The 14,243-nt window shown below is 42.8% G+C and overlaps 1 protein-coding gene across 1 annotated transcript in view; it reads left to right on the top strand.

The window, feature by feature from the left end:
* LAMC1 (laminin subunit gamma 1) overlaps positions 1-14,243 on the top strand; it is a gene marked incomplete in the record, with an annotated part of 2,174,645 nt that overhangs the window by 1,715,520 nt on the left and 444,882 nt on the right. The window contains 2 exon segments of the mRNA XM_044085382.1: positions 2,880-3,022; positions 9,868-10,046. Coding sequence (XP_043941317.1) covers positions 2,880-3,022; positions 9,868-10,046 — 322 coding nt within the window.

Genomic DNA, 14,243 nt, shown 5'->3' with positions numbered 1-14,243 from the left:
TGCTGTCCAGTGTGGCTCTCAACCAATCTTTTAATTTGCCCACCTTCTTTCCTAATCCCCATAACAAGGGGGAAAGGATTCTTCACTCTCTAGATGTGCACAGACAGCTCAGATACTATCTGGACAGGACTAAATCCTTCAGAAAGTCTGATAAATTTCTGGTTAGCTTTGCTGCAGGGGCAGAAAGCAAAGGCATCTCCATGCACACCATTTTCAAATGGATAGCACACTGCATCCATTTCTGCTACAAACAGCATGGTAAGCCTCCCCCCAAGGGGGTTAGGACACACTCCACCAAAGCAGCCTCCACCTCTGCAGCTTTCCTCAGAGGAGTCCCCACCAGGGACATCCTGGAAGCTGCCACATGGACATCTGTTCACACGTTTACCAAGCATTACCACATGCCTCTCTTCTCCAAATCCAGGGTAGGGTTTGCCTCTGCAGTCTTGGAGGGCATCCTAGCCAGCCCCTAGCTTCCTTGACTGCCTCCACCCATTTCCTCAGCTTTGGGAATCTACCCAAATGTGATGACTGCAACAGTGAAACACGAAGAACATAGTACAGTTATGTACACTTACCATAAATGTAGATGTTTGAGTGTATTTACTGTTCATAGGTTCATAGGTAGGTATTAGGCTATCTGCCCGAAGGCATTTATAAGCCTAGCCAGAATGTGTTGGCTTTCGCCACCCCCTTAGATTAGTCCCCTGTGCCTCTGTCCAGCAGAGCCACTGAAGTGATCCCCGAGGTAAACTTTCTGTTTCCCATCCACTCGTCAAGATTTCTTTTGAAGAGCGTTAGTGAGGAGCTCTGCCTAATGTAGATTGGGATCTTGTTCCAAAGCATGGGAAGTCTCTGGGATAGGAATCTATCCCTCCAGCACGTCCTATTTATTGTTGTGGTGAGGTTTAGATCCCTAGAGCGTGTGGCTCATGGGGATAAGGTTTTCTTTAGGTGGAGCATGTCCATCAATTCTGGGTTGGACATGGCCTTGTATGTCAGGCAGAGATCACCTCTGAGTAGGCGGTATGCAACCGAGTACAGCTGTAATTTCTTCAGTCGAGTTGCATAGGGCATCTGTTTGAGGCCAGTGATCCTCTTGGTGAGGTACTTCTGTGGTCTTTCCAGCTGTTGCAGGTGTCTTGTAAGGTACATCCCAAATGAGGCTTTGTACTCTATGATGGGTCTGATGAGTGATGAGTAGAGGGGCACAATGACCTCTTTTGATTTGGATGTGAACCCTTTTGTGATTAGGCGGGCCACTTAGAAGGGTTTTCTAACCACTTTGGCAATGTGATTATTAAAGGTGAGATTACTATCTACTTGGGTCCCCAGATCTCTTATTATGTCTTCTGTATTTAGGGGACTGCCACCTATGTGGTAGTTTGTGGGTACTTTGTTTTTTCCAAAGGGGATGACTATGCACTTTTTGGCATTTAGCTTGAGGCCATGATTTTGACACCAGGTATCCGTCTCAGTGAGACCCTTTTGGAGGATGTCTGTGTCAGCCGGAGAGTCAATTATAGCCCCTAGTTTGCAGTCGCTCTAACTTGGTCAGCCATAGTCCTCCTGTGCTTGCCTGTACCTCTGAGAAGTATATGCCGAACAGGAGGGGTCCTAGGACTGAGCCCTGGGGAATTCCACTTGTAACCGATGCAGTCCTAGTTTCCCTCCCTCCATCCCCATTTTTATTTTCTCTTTCTCCTTTTGTTACCTTTCTTCCTTGCTGTTCTCCTTTCCTTACAAGGGACATATTGGTATTTATTTTCCACTGGTGGGTTTCTTCCACCAGAACTTGGCCTCCTACTTTGGGGGCTTCTGACAGGTTAAGGCAAGAAAAACTGATGCAATGGTGTCGGCTGCCTGACCTTATACTAGTGACGACCTGCCATCAGTCCTCAAGTGACAGTAATCAATGCAGAAATACTAAGTCTATGGTGTTCGGGCTGGCCGAGGGCTACCCTGGCAGGGATAACCCAAATGTGATGACTGCAACAGTGAATACACTCGAACATCTACATTTATGGTAAGTGTACACAACTGTACTTTTTCAGTACTCTGTTTCTGCAAGTGGTCCATTTTTAATGCTGTTACAGATGATATTGCTGAAAATAGTAATTTGTGTGTTATGCTTCAAATGTCAGGATGCCTAAGGTGGGTGGAGGGTTGAAATATTGGAAAAGTTGATTTAGAGGTTGGGAGGAGGAATAGGTTGTCTGGCTGTATGGATCCAGTACAGAATAGTGTTGACTGATAGCAATTTCTCCATGGCAAAATATGTAGAGAGTGCACTTGTGGAAAGGAACTAAGAATCAGTGGTGCATTTCAGGATGCATAGAGAGAGGTGTCACCAGTAAAGATGAAATAATTATCTGATTGTGCAGATAGGTAGATATCACACACGGGAGACTACAGATGGTGTTTAAAGGCACTCAAGTCCACGTAGTTTTGCAAAATTCTAGTATTATCAGAAAGTAGAAACGAATGATGCAGGAACTGCCCAGTAAATCCATATGATGGGAGAACAAGTACTTGATTTTTATGTATGCTTGATGAGGGAGGAACAATAAGGTTTGGGTAATGTTTATGTATTTCAAAGTGATCATCAGGGCTGAAGAAATCTTGAACTCTGTGGGAAGAGGGAAAACCCCATTTCTTTCCCATTTGAGGATCCTTTATTACCTACCATGAGTGAAAATATGTACAGGACAGCCTTCCTTAGTGATATAACTCAGAAATGTTTCAGTAATTCTGAAATATATTTAATAGTTTGTCTGTGATTTCAGTAGGATGTACAAGTAGGCTTTTGATTCATCAGTCTTTTTTCCTCCATTCATCAGGTACATGTTGGTTTTAACTGTTGTTGGAATTTATTACAGGTGTGAGTGCAGTTCCATTGGCTCCAGCAGTGGCCTATGTGACTTGAGAAGTGGCCAGTGTGAATGTCAGCCTGGTGTTACTGGCCGTCGTTGTGAGCGATGTGAAGTTCACCATTTTGGATTTGGACCAGATGGCTGTAAACGTAAGATATTTTAAAGAACTTTAACAAGAGCTGTCTCAACCTTAAAAAAAAACTATGTATAGAAAGTCACTGAATCATAATCTCTAAAACTTAGTCTCTGGATGAAATAATAGATGCAATTTAAGTTTTTATGTATACATCCACCTGCGTGCGCACACACAGTGTGTGTGTGTGTGTGTGTGTGTGTGTGTGTGTGTGTGTGTGTGTGTGTGTGTGTGTGTGTGTGTGTGTGTATGTATATATATATATATATATATATATATGTGTGTGTATGTATATATATGTATATATATATATATATACACACACAGACACACACATATATATATATATATATATATATATATATATATATATACACACACACACACAGATGTAATATATATGTGTGTGTATATGTGTGTGTGTATATATATATATATATATATATATATGTGTGTGTGTATATATGTGTGTGTGTGTGTGTGTATGTGTATACATATATATATATATATATATATATATATATATATATATATATATATATATGGGTTCCTATGACTTCATCGAACTGTGTATTCACCGACACTCACCTCTTCGACACCAATCCATCGACGTCCATATCATCGACAATTCCGGTAAGCGATCTTCCCCCTCACAGGACCCATGGTAGCACTTTCAAGGTACATTATACGGAATCACGTAAACCCTAATCGGTGTAACACAGGCAGAAGCGCTACCATGGGTCCTGTGAGGGGGAAGATCGCTTACCGGAATTGTCGATGATATGGACGTCGATGGATTGGTGTCGAAGAGGTGAGTGTCGGTGAATACACAGTTCGATGAAGTCATAGGAACCCATATATATATATATATATATATATATATATATGTACTGTATAAAAACAAACCAGCAATGAGTCATAAATATTCATTCAAACTGTATGACTTCACATCTCATATTAAAAAGTATGTGTGTGTGTGTGTGTGTGTGTGTGTGTGTGTGTGTGTGTATATATATATATATATATATATATATATATATATATATATATATATATATATATGTAAGCCCATCCTAAGGGCTAGACAAATGAATCTGAAATAGACTATTTCTGTATTATGTCTTGTAGAGTATGTCTTATTGTATTTTATAATTTTATTACTTATGGTTGTCCATTAGGGGTTTCTGTCATGTGACTTGTTTCTTCTGTTATTTAAATGGATTGAATTTTTTTTTAAGCACTGAGGAAGGAAGTTGTTCCCAAAAGAATTGTGTTTTAAATAAAGGAGCGTTTCTGTAGTCAGGCATATTATTGTATTTGTACTTTTGCTGAGCTTTGGATTTACTGGTGCTGGATCCTAAAGTGTGTTTTTGAAATGTTAGCATTCCAAATGCTGAATGCCAACTGTCCAAAAAAAACGAAAAAAAAAAAAATCAAAACTGCAGTAGAAGAGCGAATCTCAAACTTCAGTTTTTTCCTTTAAACTTCATTTTAGCTCCCCACACCCCCAAACTTTTATATATTAACTCTGATATCACCATACTTTTGAGAAAAGGGAATAGTCTGGGCAATGGTCACGTCGAGCTTAGTATATGTAAGCCTGTTTTCTTGGCCATTCAGTCTCTGTGTTGGTCCCAACATTTCAAATAGTTACCATTTCCTCTACATCTCGCAGAGGAAAGCTCATTTGGAAAGAGAGTTGATGGAATGAAAGAGCACTTCAAATAAAAAGCAAATGGTGCTTCAGAGGCACATAAAAAATAGTGTGATTGACTGGAACTGGATGCTGGTAAACTAGTGTGTGGTCCTTTTTGGGGGGGAGCCCTAGAAGATGCTTTTGTTGCAGGAGGCAGACACCCACCCCCTGCTCCAAAGAAACATATGGTTTATAGGGTACAAGAGTCCCATAAATATCTTTTATAAGAATTGTCTTTCAGATCCTTCTGTAATCTTTGGATACAGAGAAGGGGTCCAGATTGTTTGTTGCTCCCAGCAACCCTCCCAGATGACAAGGAAAGCAGCGTGTTTAGTGCTTACCTTGTTTGGAAGGTCAAAGTAGCTGGCAGTCTGGTCTTCAAGACCATTAATTATGAGACACATGCAATAAAGTACCAAATTGGAGATGTTCTGTAGTCCTATCTCACCTTCATTCTTTACATATGGGATCAGAGCCAATTTTCAGCTCCGACTTGGCCTGTTTACAAGCTGGAAGACTTCTGGTTGGCTCATGGCTAGGTAGGTATCCCATGGTGCACCAGTACAATCCCCAGATCTCGTTTGCCACATCGGCGAGTTCGGTTGTGCTTCTCTTTGGCTCTGGCTAAGTGATTGCATTTTTTCCACTTTTACTAAAATTTTCTTGGCTGTTTAGTTTAGAATATTCTAATATAGTTAAAACTGTTACTGATTATAGTAATCAGCGTAGTTGTTATTAGAGTTGTTAGCTTTTACTTGTGCCATTTGGTGCACTTTTTGGCCTTTTGTTTCTTCATTGATATTCTGTGTACTGTTTTTTCTAGATTGGATTAGCGTAGGTGCCTTTTGCGCACTATTATTCTGTGTGTTTTCATAGAGTTTTTGGTGGTTTTCCGCTTGTCATTTAGGCTAATTATTTGGCTTGTTAGCATCGTTGAATTGCTGATATTGTTACCAGAACTATGTTCTGTTTGTGCTTGACATAAGTTTGAAATTTGGGTCATTCTCGTTCATTACTGTTCCACTTGAGTGTGTGATATTTCTTACTTTCTCTAACTTTTGGGTCTGTTTCATTTAGAAGACCCTATCTCTTCCTTGCCCGGGCTGGGCCGGTTTAACTTAGAGGACCTAGTCCTCGTGGTGTCTTTTCCTTTCTGCAGGGCTAGGCCCATTTAAATTAGAGAACCTAGTCCTTTTTCTTCTTTCCCTGTGTGTGTGTGTCCTATACTGATAGAATGTCTAAAGAGAGTAAGGATCATAAGCCATCTGGCTTCAAGAAATGTATTAAGTGCTCTCAAAAAATGTCTAGAACGGATGGTCACGGTAACTGGGTTTACTGTTTAGGGGCCATCCATTTACAGGAGACCTGTTTATTTTGTCATGCATTTAGTCCTAGGGTGTTGCAGGAAAGGAAGAACAAGTTAATCCTAGAAGGTCTTCTTAAACCTTCCTTCGAGGAAGATTTGTCTAGTTCCTCATCATCTTCTAAATCTACCAAAGGAAAGTCAAAATCTTGTAAGAGGCCCTCCCCAGCACCGGCTGGTGTCTCGGAGCCAACTCTTAAAGTTTCAAAAACTGTCTCATCGGCTTCACAGACCTTGGAGCCAACTGAGAGCGGCATTGTTGTTGCAGGGTCGGTTCCAAGTATTTCAGAGCCGACCGCTAAGACTATTGAGACTGCTTCTCGGAGCCAGTCTAGGGACCCTCTACCAGCCTCCTTGTTATTGAAGTCTCCTGTATCTCCAAGATCTCAATCTCCTACTATGTCATCCAGGAGTTTATCGGAAGAAGATGTGGAGAAGGGTAGTGCTGAGACTTTTGAAGTCATCTGCTTTGCCTAAATTGTTGTTTGCTTCCACCCAGTCGGCTCCGGAGCCATTCAAGCCCGTTCAACCCTCTGTGTTCATTCCTCCTCTGAGCCATGCCGGTCTTTCGGAGCCGGCGTGCTTGGTACCACTGGTGGAACCTTCGGCTCCAGCTCCCCTTGTGGCTGTTTCAGAGCCAAGTTTTGCTCTGACACTTTCAGTGTCATACGTAGTGTCCAGGGGCCGAAAGCTGTCCAGTCGGCCCCGACAGGGATGCTTGGAACCGAACTTCTTTGGGTCCAAGTCTTCCTCTCTGCGCATTGGCTAGGGTGAGTTCGGACCCTGCATCTATCTTGGAGCCAGTGGCTCTGGTGCTGATGGCATCCTCAGTCTCCTCGGAGCTGGAGAGGTCCTCAGAGCCAGAGAGGTCGGCATGATGATGAGGAGTGTGCTGTCCCGATTGTCACTCCTATCAGAGATACTGGCACTCTTCCCTCTATTCACCTACTTCTGTCTCAGCTCCTACTCCCTCTTGCAACAGCAGAGACCCCCAGCCTCAGGAGCCACCGGCTGGTGGCCCCCACTCTTCCGAGACCTTCCAGGAATGTCCTTTTGAGGAGCCCCCACGGAAGACGACTTGTAAGAGGAAGCATGTCGACTCCCAGGATGAATCTTTGACATCTGACACTGACCTCGAGGAGTCAGAAGGGTCTCCCAAGTCATCCTCTGATGATGACTCCTTCATAGACATTCTGGAGATCCTTAAACAGAGGTGCGGCTGGCCCACTGTCACCCCTTTGATGAGGAGTCGGTGTACCTGAAGGCTTTTGGGTCTCAATCTTCTGCCTCTTGGGTGTCTCCACCCTTCGATGAACTGATGGATTTAGCTAGTCGAAAGGTGTGGGATACTCCTGATGCCATGGAGCCAGTCCCCAGGAGACCGAACAAGTTTCTTTTTCCCCCTCCAGGAAAAGACTTTTTATCTAAAGGTGTGCCTGTAGATGCCATGGTGGTGGTGGCGGCCACTAAGAAGGAGCTAGCTGAGACGACTTCTGTTCATCCACCAAATAAGGAGTCTTGAACGATGGACAGATACGGAAAGCGTATCTTTTCTTCAGCGGCATTTACCCTTGGATCGCTGAATTACCTTACTCACTTTACGAGGCTTCAGAGAGATCTCCTTAAAGAGTTAGGAGATTCTTTACAAGGTACATGTACTGAGGGAGTCCCTGACAATGTTTCTGCGCAGTTGTCCACCTTAAATCATTAACTCTTCCATGCTGCTTACTTTGTATGCGGCCAATGGAGGGAGTAGAGCAGCGGGTTCAGGAATTTCCCTGAGGCGTCATTCTTGGATGCATTTATGTAACTTTGCGGAACCATTTGTCTACCTTTACCGACGCCCCCTTCGATGGTTCCTCATTGTTTGGATCCAAGGAAAAGGACACTCTCACCTGGTGTGAGCAAGAAGGAAAAACACACTCTGCCGTGGGAGTGTGTTTTACTGTTCCCTCTAGACCATACTCTAAGGGTCAGAGAGGCGGTAAGATGTGGTTCAAGAAGTCCCAGATATTTTTCCAGGAGGCACAGGGTGACTCCTCCTTCAGAGGCAGAGGAGGAGGAGGAAATGAAAGACGTTGCCCTAGAGGCAGGGGAGGTTCGCAAAACCAGGGGGGTCGGGATTCCTTTTGGGGCCAGCCTTATCAGCACTCCTGATGTGGGGCTCGACTGTGCTTCTCTGGGACCGGTTGGGGGTCGCATTTCTTTGTATCCAGAAGCCTGGCTAAATATCACTCAAGACAAGTGGGTACAAAGAATTATTACCAGAGTTTGTCATACCCTTTTCTCTTACATCCTTTCTTCCCAAAAAGATCCCAGATGTTCCACCCAGTCACAGGGATCAGGCAACTGTGGAGGTCAACAAGTTGCTGTCAAAAAGAGTCATCCAAACCATCCCAGCAGACCAAATAGGATCCGGAACTTACTCCAGATTCTTTTTAGTGCCAAAACGTACAGGGGACTGGAGGCCCATTCTGGACCTCAGCAGATTGAATGAATCAGTAAAGGACAAGTTCCGGATGATAACACTGCAGTCTATACTCCCGTTGTTAGGGAAAGACAATTGGATGTGCTCAGTAGATCTCCAAGATGCCTACTACCACATAAAAATGGACAGGGCATCAAGGAGTCCTCTACGCTTCCGGCTGGGAGCCAATCACTACCAGTTCCGTGCTCTGCCCTTTGGTCTCGCCACAGCCCCCAGGATGTTCACCAAATGTATGGCAGTAGTGACAGCTCACCTGAGATGTCGAGGATTCTAAGTGTTTCCGTATTTGTACGACTGGCTCCTGACCAACCCACCAGGCATCTTCTCCTTCAGAGCAGGGACACTACTATTCAGCTTTGTGCCCAACTTGGAGTCTCTGTAAATTGGGAAAAATCTGCCTTGTTGCCCTCTCAATCTGTGATTTTTATAGGCGTAGAGATAGACACAGTAAACATGGTGGCTCGTCTTCCTGCCGAAAGGGCACAGAACCTGGTTTTTCAGATTCAGTGTCTTCTCCCCTTACGAAGGGTCAAAGCCAAGATTGTTCTGCAGCTCCTTGGGACCATGGCTTCCACCATACTATTAGTGCCACTAGCCAGGTTACACATGAGAATTCTAGCCAGGTTACACATGAGAATTCTTCAGTGGCTTCTGTCGTCCCAGTGGTCCTTTCAGCAGCTTCCATTATCCCATCACATTCTACTGACAGAATCTTGCAAGAAGGACCTCCTTTGGTGGACATTACCCAATCAACTGACCACAGGCACTTAATTTGTTCCTCACCAACCCATTGCCACTGTGACCACGGATGCCTCACAGATAGGGTGGGGAGGGCATTATCTAGGCAGGACTGTCCAAGGCACATGGCAAGATCACGAGGCTCACCTGCATATCAACATTCTAGAAATGAGGGCAATACCATTAATTATCAGACACATGCGATAAAGTGCCAAATTGGAGTTTTAGACCAACTGAGAGACCAGCTTGGGTAGGAGTTTGTTGTGGACATAAGAGCAACATTAACTGGCCTAAGCCTGACAACATGTTAGGTGTCAAAACACTTAACTGACTCCTGCAGTGCTGTTGATACAGCATTTAGGTCAGCAGCTGCCGTTTCTGTCATTAAAAGTTATGCTTGGCTAAGGCTGTAGCCAGAGTATGTCCAGGTGCAGCTTCCTAATGCCCCCTAGGTAAATAAGTGTTCTGTGGGTAAAGTCTTTTGGGATATGGAGTTTTTGTAATTGTGTTTTTGTTTACAAGTTTGAAATGACAGCCAAACAAATTACTCTTTTTTTTTTTTTTTTCCCCTCTCAGCATGTGACTGCAATGCAGAAGGTTCACTATCACTGCAGTGTAAGGGAGATGGACGCTGTGAATGCAAAGAAGGCTTTGTTGGAATTCGCTGTGACCAGTGTGAGGAAAATTACTACTACAACCGAACCCGGCCAGGATGTCAGGAGTGCCCACCATGTTACAGACTTGTTAAGGATAAGGTATGGTGTTTTGTACACACAAGTTCTGAAACACAGGAAGTATAGCTGAAAACATAATACACTTAGAGCCATCAGACTGGGAAGTACTGGTAAATACATTGTTACAAGAGCTGGTTTTGCTTTGATATCAAATTTGCAACAAACGTTTTGTAGAATAGTTATCAAGTTAATTGAAATTGAGTTGTAAGAAGCATGTCTGTAAATTGTTTGTAGATGTTTTTGTGTGTGTGTTCTGCAGTGAGCTAGCATGTCATCCAAGGCCAGTGCTTTATCTCCCATAGATAGTGCGGTAAGATTGATTTTGATGCCCCATAGCCTTTGCAGGGTACAGCAGATACTGGAGATTGAATGAACAAGTGATACATTTTAGTGCATGTCTAGTAATGCCATTTTAATCATTTTTTTGTTCCACATACTGATTCATTAACTTGGTAACCTTGTTTTTATTTCATAATTTGTCCCAATTTCAAGCCTGCAACCTCAGTCAGCATTTGTTATAAGCATGCTGTTTCCTTTTCTGAATTTGGTATTTATTGTAAATGTTTTACCCAGATGAGTGAGCTTATGTGAGGGGCATTTACAGCCACAGCCTAGACCAATTGGATATTACATCAATTAATAGTTAGAAGAATTTATAGGCTAATGTATGAGTGAATATAAGTTAAAATGAATATTAAACAGTAGTAAATGTAAAACTGTAGAGTGCTTTTAGACAGCATTCTAAATATACATTTGCTTAAAAGTTGACATATAAAGCACTAAGTACTAGAGAATAAAAGTAAAGTTGTGATTAATATATTTTTGTATTGGATAACAAAAGGATGATGAGTTACAGTGCAAAAGTGCAGCAGTTCTAGGATGTTTCCTGTTTTTTTTTTACATTGTAGTTGGATAACATGTAATAGAAGTCTTTATCCATGAGAATCGGCAGCAGGTGGATGCTGCCCTCCTGGCTTGACTTCCACATCTTTCAGATATACCCATGATAGAGCAAGCTCCTGTTTGATCTAGGACATTGGCTTTTTCAACTTTTAAAATGAGGAAGCTCATAAGAAAATGTGAGTGCAATGTTGATGTCTGTATTAGGGTCCCAGCGGTAGTGTCAGTTATAAGAAGACATGCGTAAGGGTGCAGATTTTATCAGGTGATACCAAAGAGCAGTTAACTGGTACTCCCTGGACAACAAATTTATTTGTATGTCCAGCTTCACAGAAAACTTTCATAACCCAGAGACTGCCCATGCTCTGGAATAGACTTCCCATACATGTGAAGCAGAGCACCTCACTGGCCCTCTTCAAGAGAAATCTTGATGAGTGGATGGGAAATAAAAAATTCACCCCGGGGATAACTCCAGTGGCTCTGCTCGACAGAGGCATTAGGAACTAAGGCTGGGTGGCATGATGCCAGGGTAATCATATGGGCTAGGTTTGTAAAGGCTACAGGGCCATTAGCCTAGTACACACCTATGAACTATGAAATGACCGTGGAATCTGTCAAGCAGTTGTTTCACTGGATTCATTTGGAGATGGAATGTCTTACTTAACTCTTCCATAAGATATATAATCCAAAGCATGTAGGTTCAAGCAAATGGGGGCAGATTTCATAGATTCATAAGTTCATAGGTAGGTACTAGGCTATTGGCCCTAGGGCCTATATAAGCCTAGCCAAATGGTACCCTGGCTTTTGCCACCCAAGAAAATTATTTTCCTGTGCCCCTGTCAAGCAGAGCCACAGAAGTGATCCCCAGGGTGAATTTCCTATCTCCCATCCAGTCATCAAGATTTTTCTTGAAGAGTGCTAATGAGGAGCTTTGTTTGATATAGATAGGTAGTTTTTTCCAGAGTATTGGAAGTCTTTGAGACAGGAATCTATCCCTCCAGCATATTCTGTTTATTGTGGTGACAAGGTTTAGGTCCCTAGAGCGTGTAGCTCGGAGGGATTGGGATTTCTTTACGTGGAGCATGTCCAACATCTCTGGGTTTGACATAGCTTGTATGTTAAGCAGAGATTGCCTCTGAGTAGGCGATATGTGACGGAGTAAAGCTGCAGTTTTTTGAGATGGTCTGCGTAGGGCATCTGTTTGAGGTCGGTAATCCTCTTTGTGAGGTATTTCTGTGGCCTTTCCAGTTGTTGTAGATGTCTTGTGAGGTACATACCAAAAGGGGCGTTGTACTCTATAATGGGTCTAATGAGTGATGAGTAGAGGGGAACAATTACCTCTTTTTTCCTGGATGAGAAACCTTTTGTGATGAGGTGTGCCACGTAGAAGGGTTTCCTGACTACTGAGGCAATGTGATTATCAAAGGAGAGACTACTTTCCACCTGTGTCCCAAGGTCTCTTATCACACTTTCGGTGTTAAGTAGACTACTACCTATGTGGTAGTGCATGGGTACAGAGTTTTTACCAAAAGGGATGACAATGCACTTTTTGGCATTGAGCTTGAGGCCATGGCTTTGACACCAGGCATCTGTCTCAGTGAGGCCCCTTTGTAGGATGTCCACATCGTTAGGGGATTTGATTATGGCTCCTAGTTTGCAGTCATCTGCAAACTTTGTTAGCCAAAGACCTTCTGTGTTAGCTTGTACTTCAGAGAAATAGATACCAAATAGGAGCGGACATAGGACTGAACCCTGTTGTACTCCACTTGTCACTGGTCTGAAGTTGGATTTAGAGTCTGTTACTTTCACAGTGTGGGTTTTGTCAGTGAGCCAGTTGGCAACCCATCTTGTGACATAGGGATTTATACCTAGTTTAGTGAGTTTGTCTATAATTCCAGAGTGGGGGATGGTGTTGAAAGTCTTGGTGAGATCTAGATAGGCTGTGTGTACCACCTTACCCTCATCTACAGCTTTGGTGACCGCTTCAAAGAAGTCTATCAGGTTTAGGAGACATGATCTGCCTTTTACAAACCTGAACTGTGTAGGGTCCAGAGTTTGGAGATTACCAATGTCATTGTTTATATGTTCCATGATAGTACGCTCCATAGCCTTGCAGACCAGGCTCGTCAGGCTAATGGGGCGGTGGTTCCCGGTGTCCGTGGTGGCTTCCCCTTTGTGGAGTGGGATAACCATTGCTGTGCGCCAGTTTACTGGAACTGGCTTAGGGTTTAATTCAAGCTACTGATCCTTCTTTTCAGAGATTCAAGATTCTGAATCTGTGCAGGAAGATGCATTGACAAATTATTGGTTTTGTCCTTAGATTTCTGATTTAGACTCAAAGGAGAGCTCAGGTTCTGATTCTCCCTTTGAGGGGTTCTCTTTGAAACTGTTGCTAGAATGTCCTGGTGTCTTCATTAGGAGATCACTGAGGTTTCCCCGTCCCTCAGAAAATGATATGAGTTATTACAGAAGGGTTTTCCAGAGTCTACACCTATTCCTCCTGTCCTGCCTGCTTTAGAGGGTGTATGTTTTACTGCCTGAAATTTTCCTGATGGCCAGCTGTACCTAAAAAAGTAGATGAGGTGTATGAAGTTACTCGGTCTTTTAAGTTTTTGTACACTGTTCCGAAACCTGGCCCAGCAGCTATAATCTTGGTTGATTGTATTGCTGCTAAGCACTGAGTTAGTTCCAGTCCATCCCTTTGTAATAAGGATGGGAAAATTGCTAATAGGCATGGGGAAAAAGAGTATTCTTCCGCAACTTTGATTTTCAGAACTTTGAATTGTCAGGCTCATATGTTAGTTTATTCTTATAAATTGTGAAAGTATGAGGAATATTTTATCTACAGTTTTTCTTGTGAGGAAAAATCTTCTTTAAATAAGTTTCTTCTGTTGCACAGGTCATTACTCCCGTGGGTGTATGGTTCTGTTGATACTTCTTCCAGGGCTGTGGCCACTGCTACTGTTTTAAGGAGGTTTGCTTGGCTGCATTTTCAGACACTCCCAGATGATGTAAAATAAGATTTTAAATTCTCTCTTGGATAAAGATTTAGTGTTTGATCAAAAAAATGTGATGAAAGGGTAAAGCTGACGAAAGGAATCTTGGATTTTACAGTCCTCCTTTTCCAAATTATTCAATGTATTTTCTTTCTCATCTTCCAGTTTTGGCAAAAAAAAAAACCCAGAATAAACAGCTTCAGCAGAGTTCAGGTAAACAGATATTTAAGAAGAAATGGCAAGGGAGGTCCAACAAAAAATTTCAAATCTCTGAAAACCCAAGGACAGTCCAAGAAATCTGAATTGACTATTCAAGAGCCCT

Source organism: Protopterus annectens, chromosome 10.part0 (assembly GCF_019279795.1).
Source record: "Protopterus annectens isolate FY-2018-M chromosome 10.part0, PAN1.0, whole genome shotgun sequence".
Classification (NCBI taxonomy): Eukaryota; Metazoa; Chordata; order Ceratodontiformes; family Protopteridae; genus Protopterus; species Protopterus annectens.
This window is presented reverse-complemented; position numbering and strand designations above follow the sequence as displayed.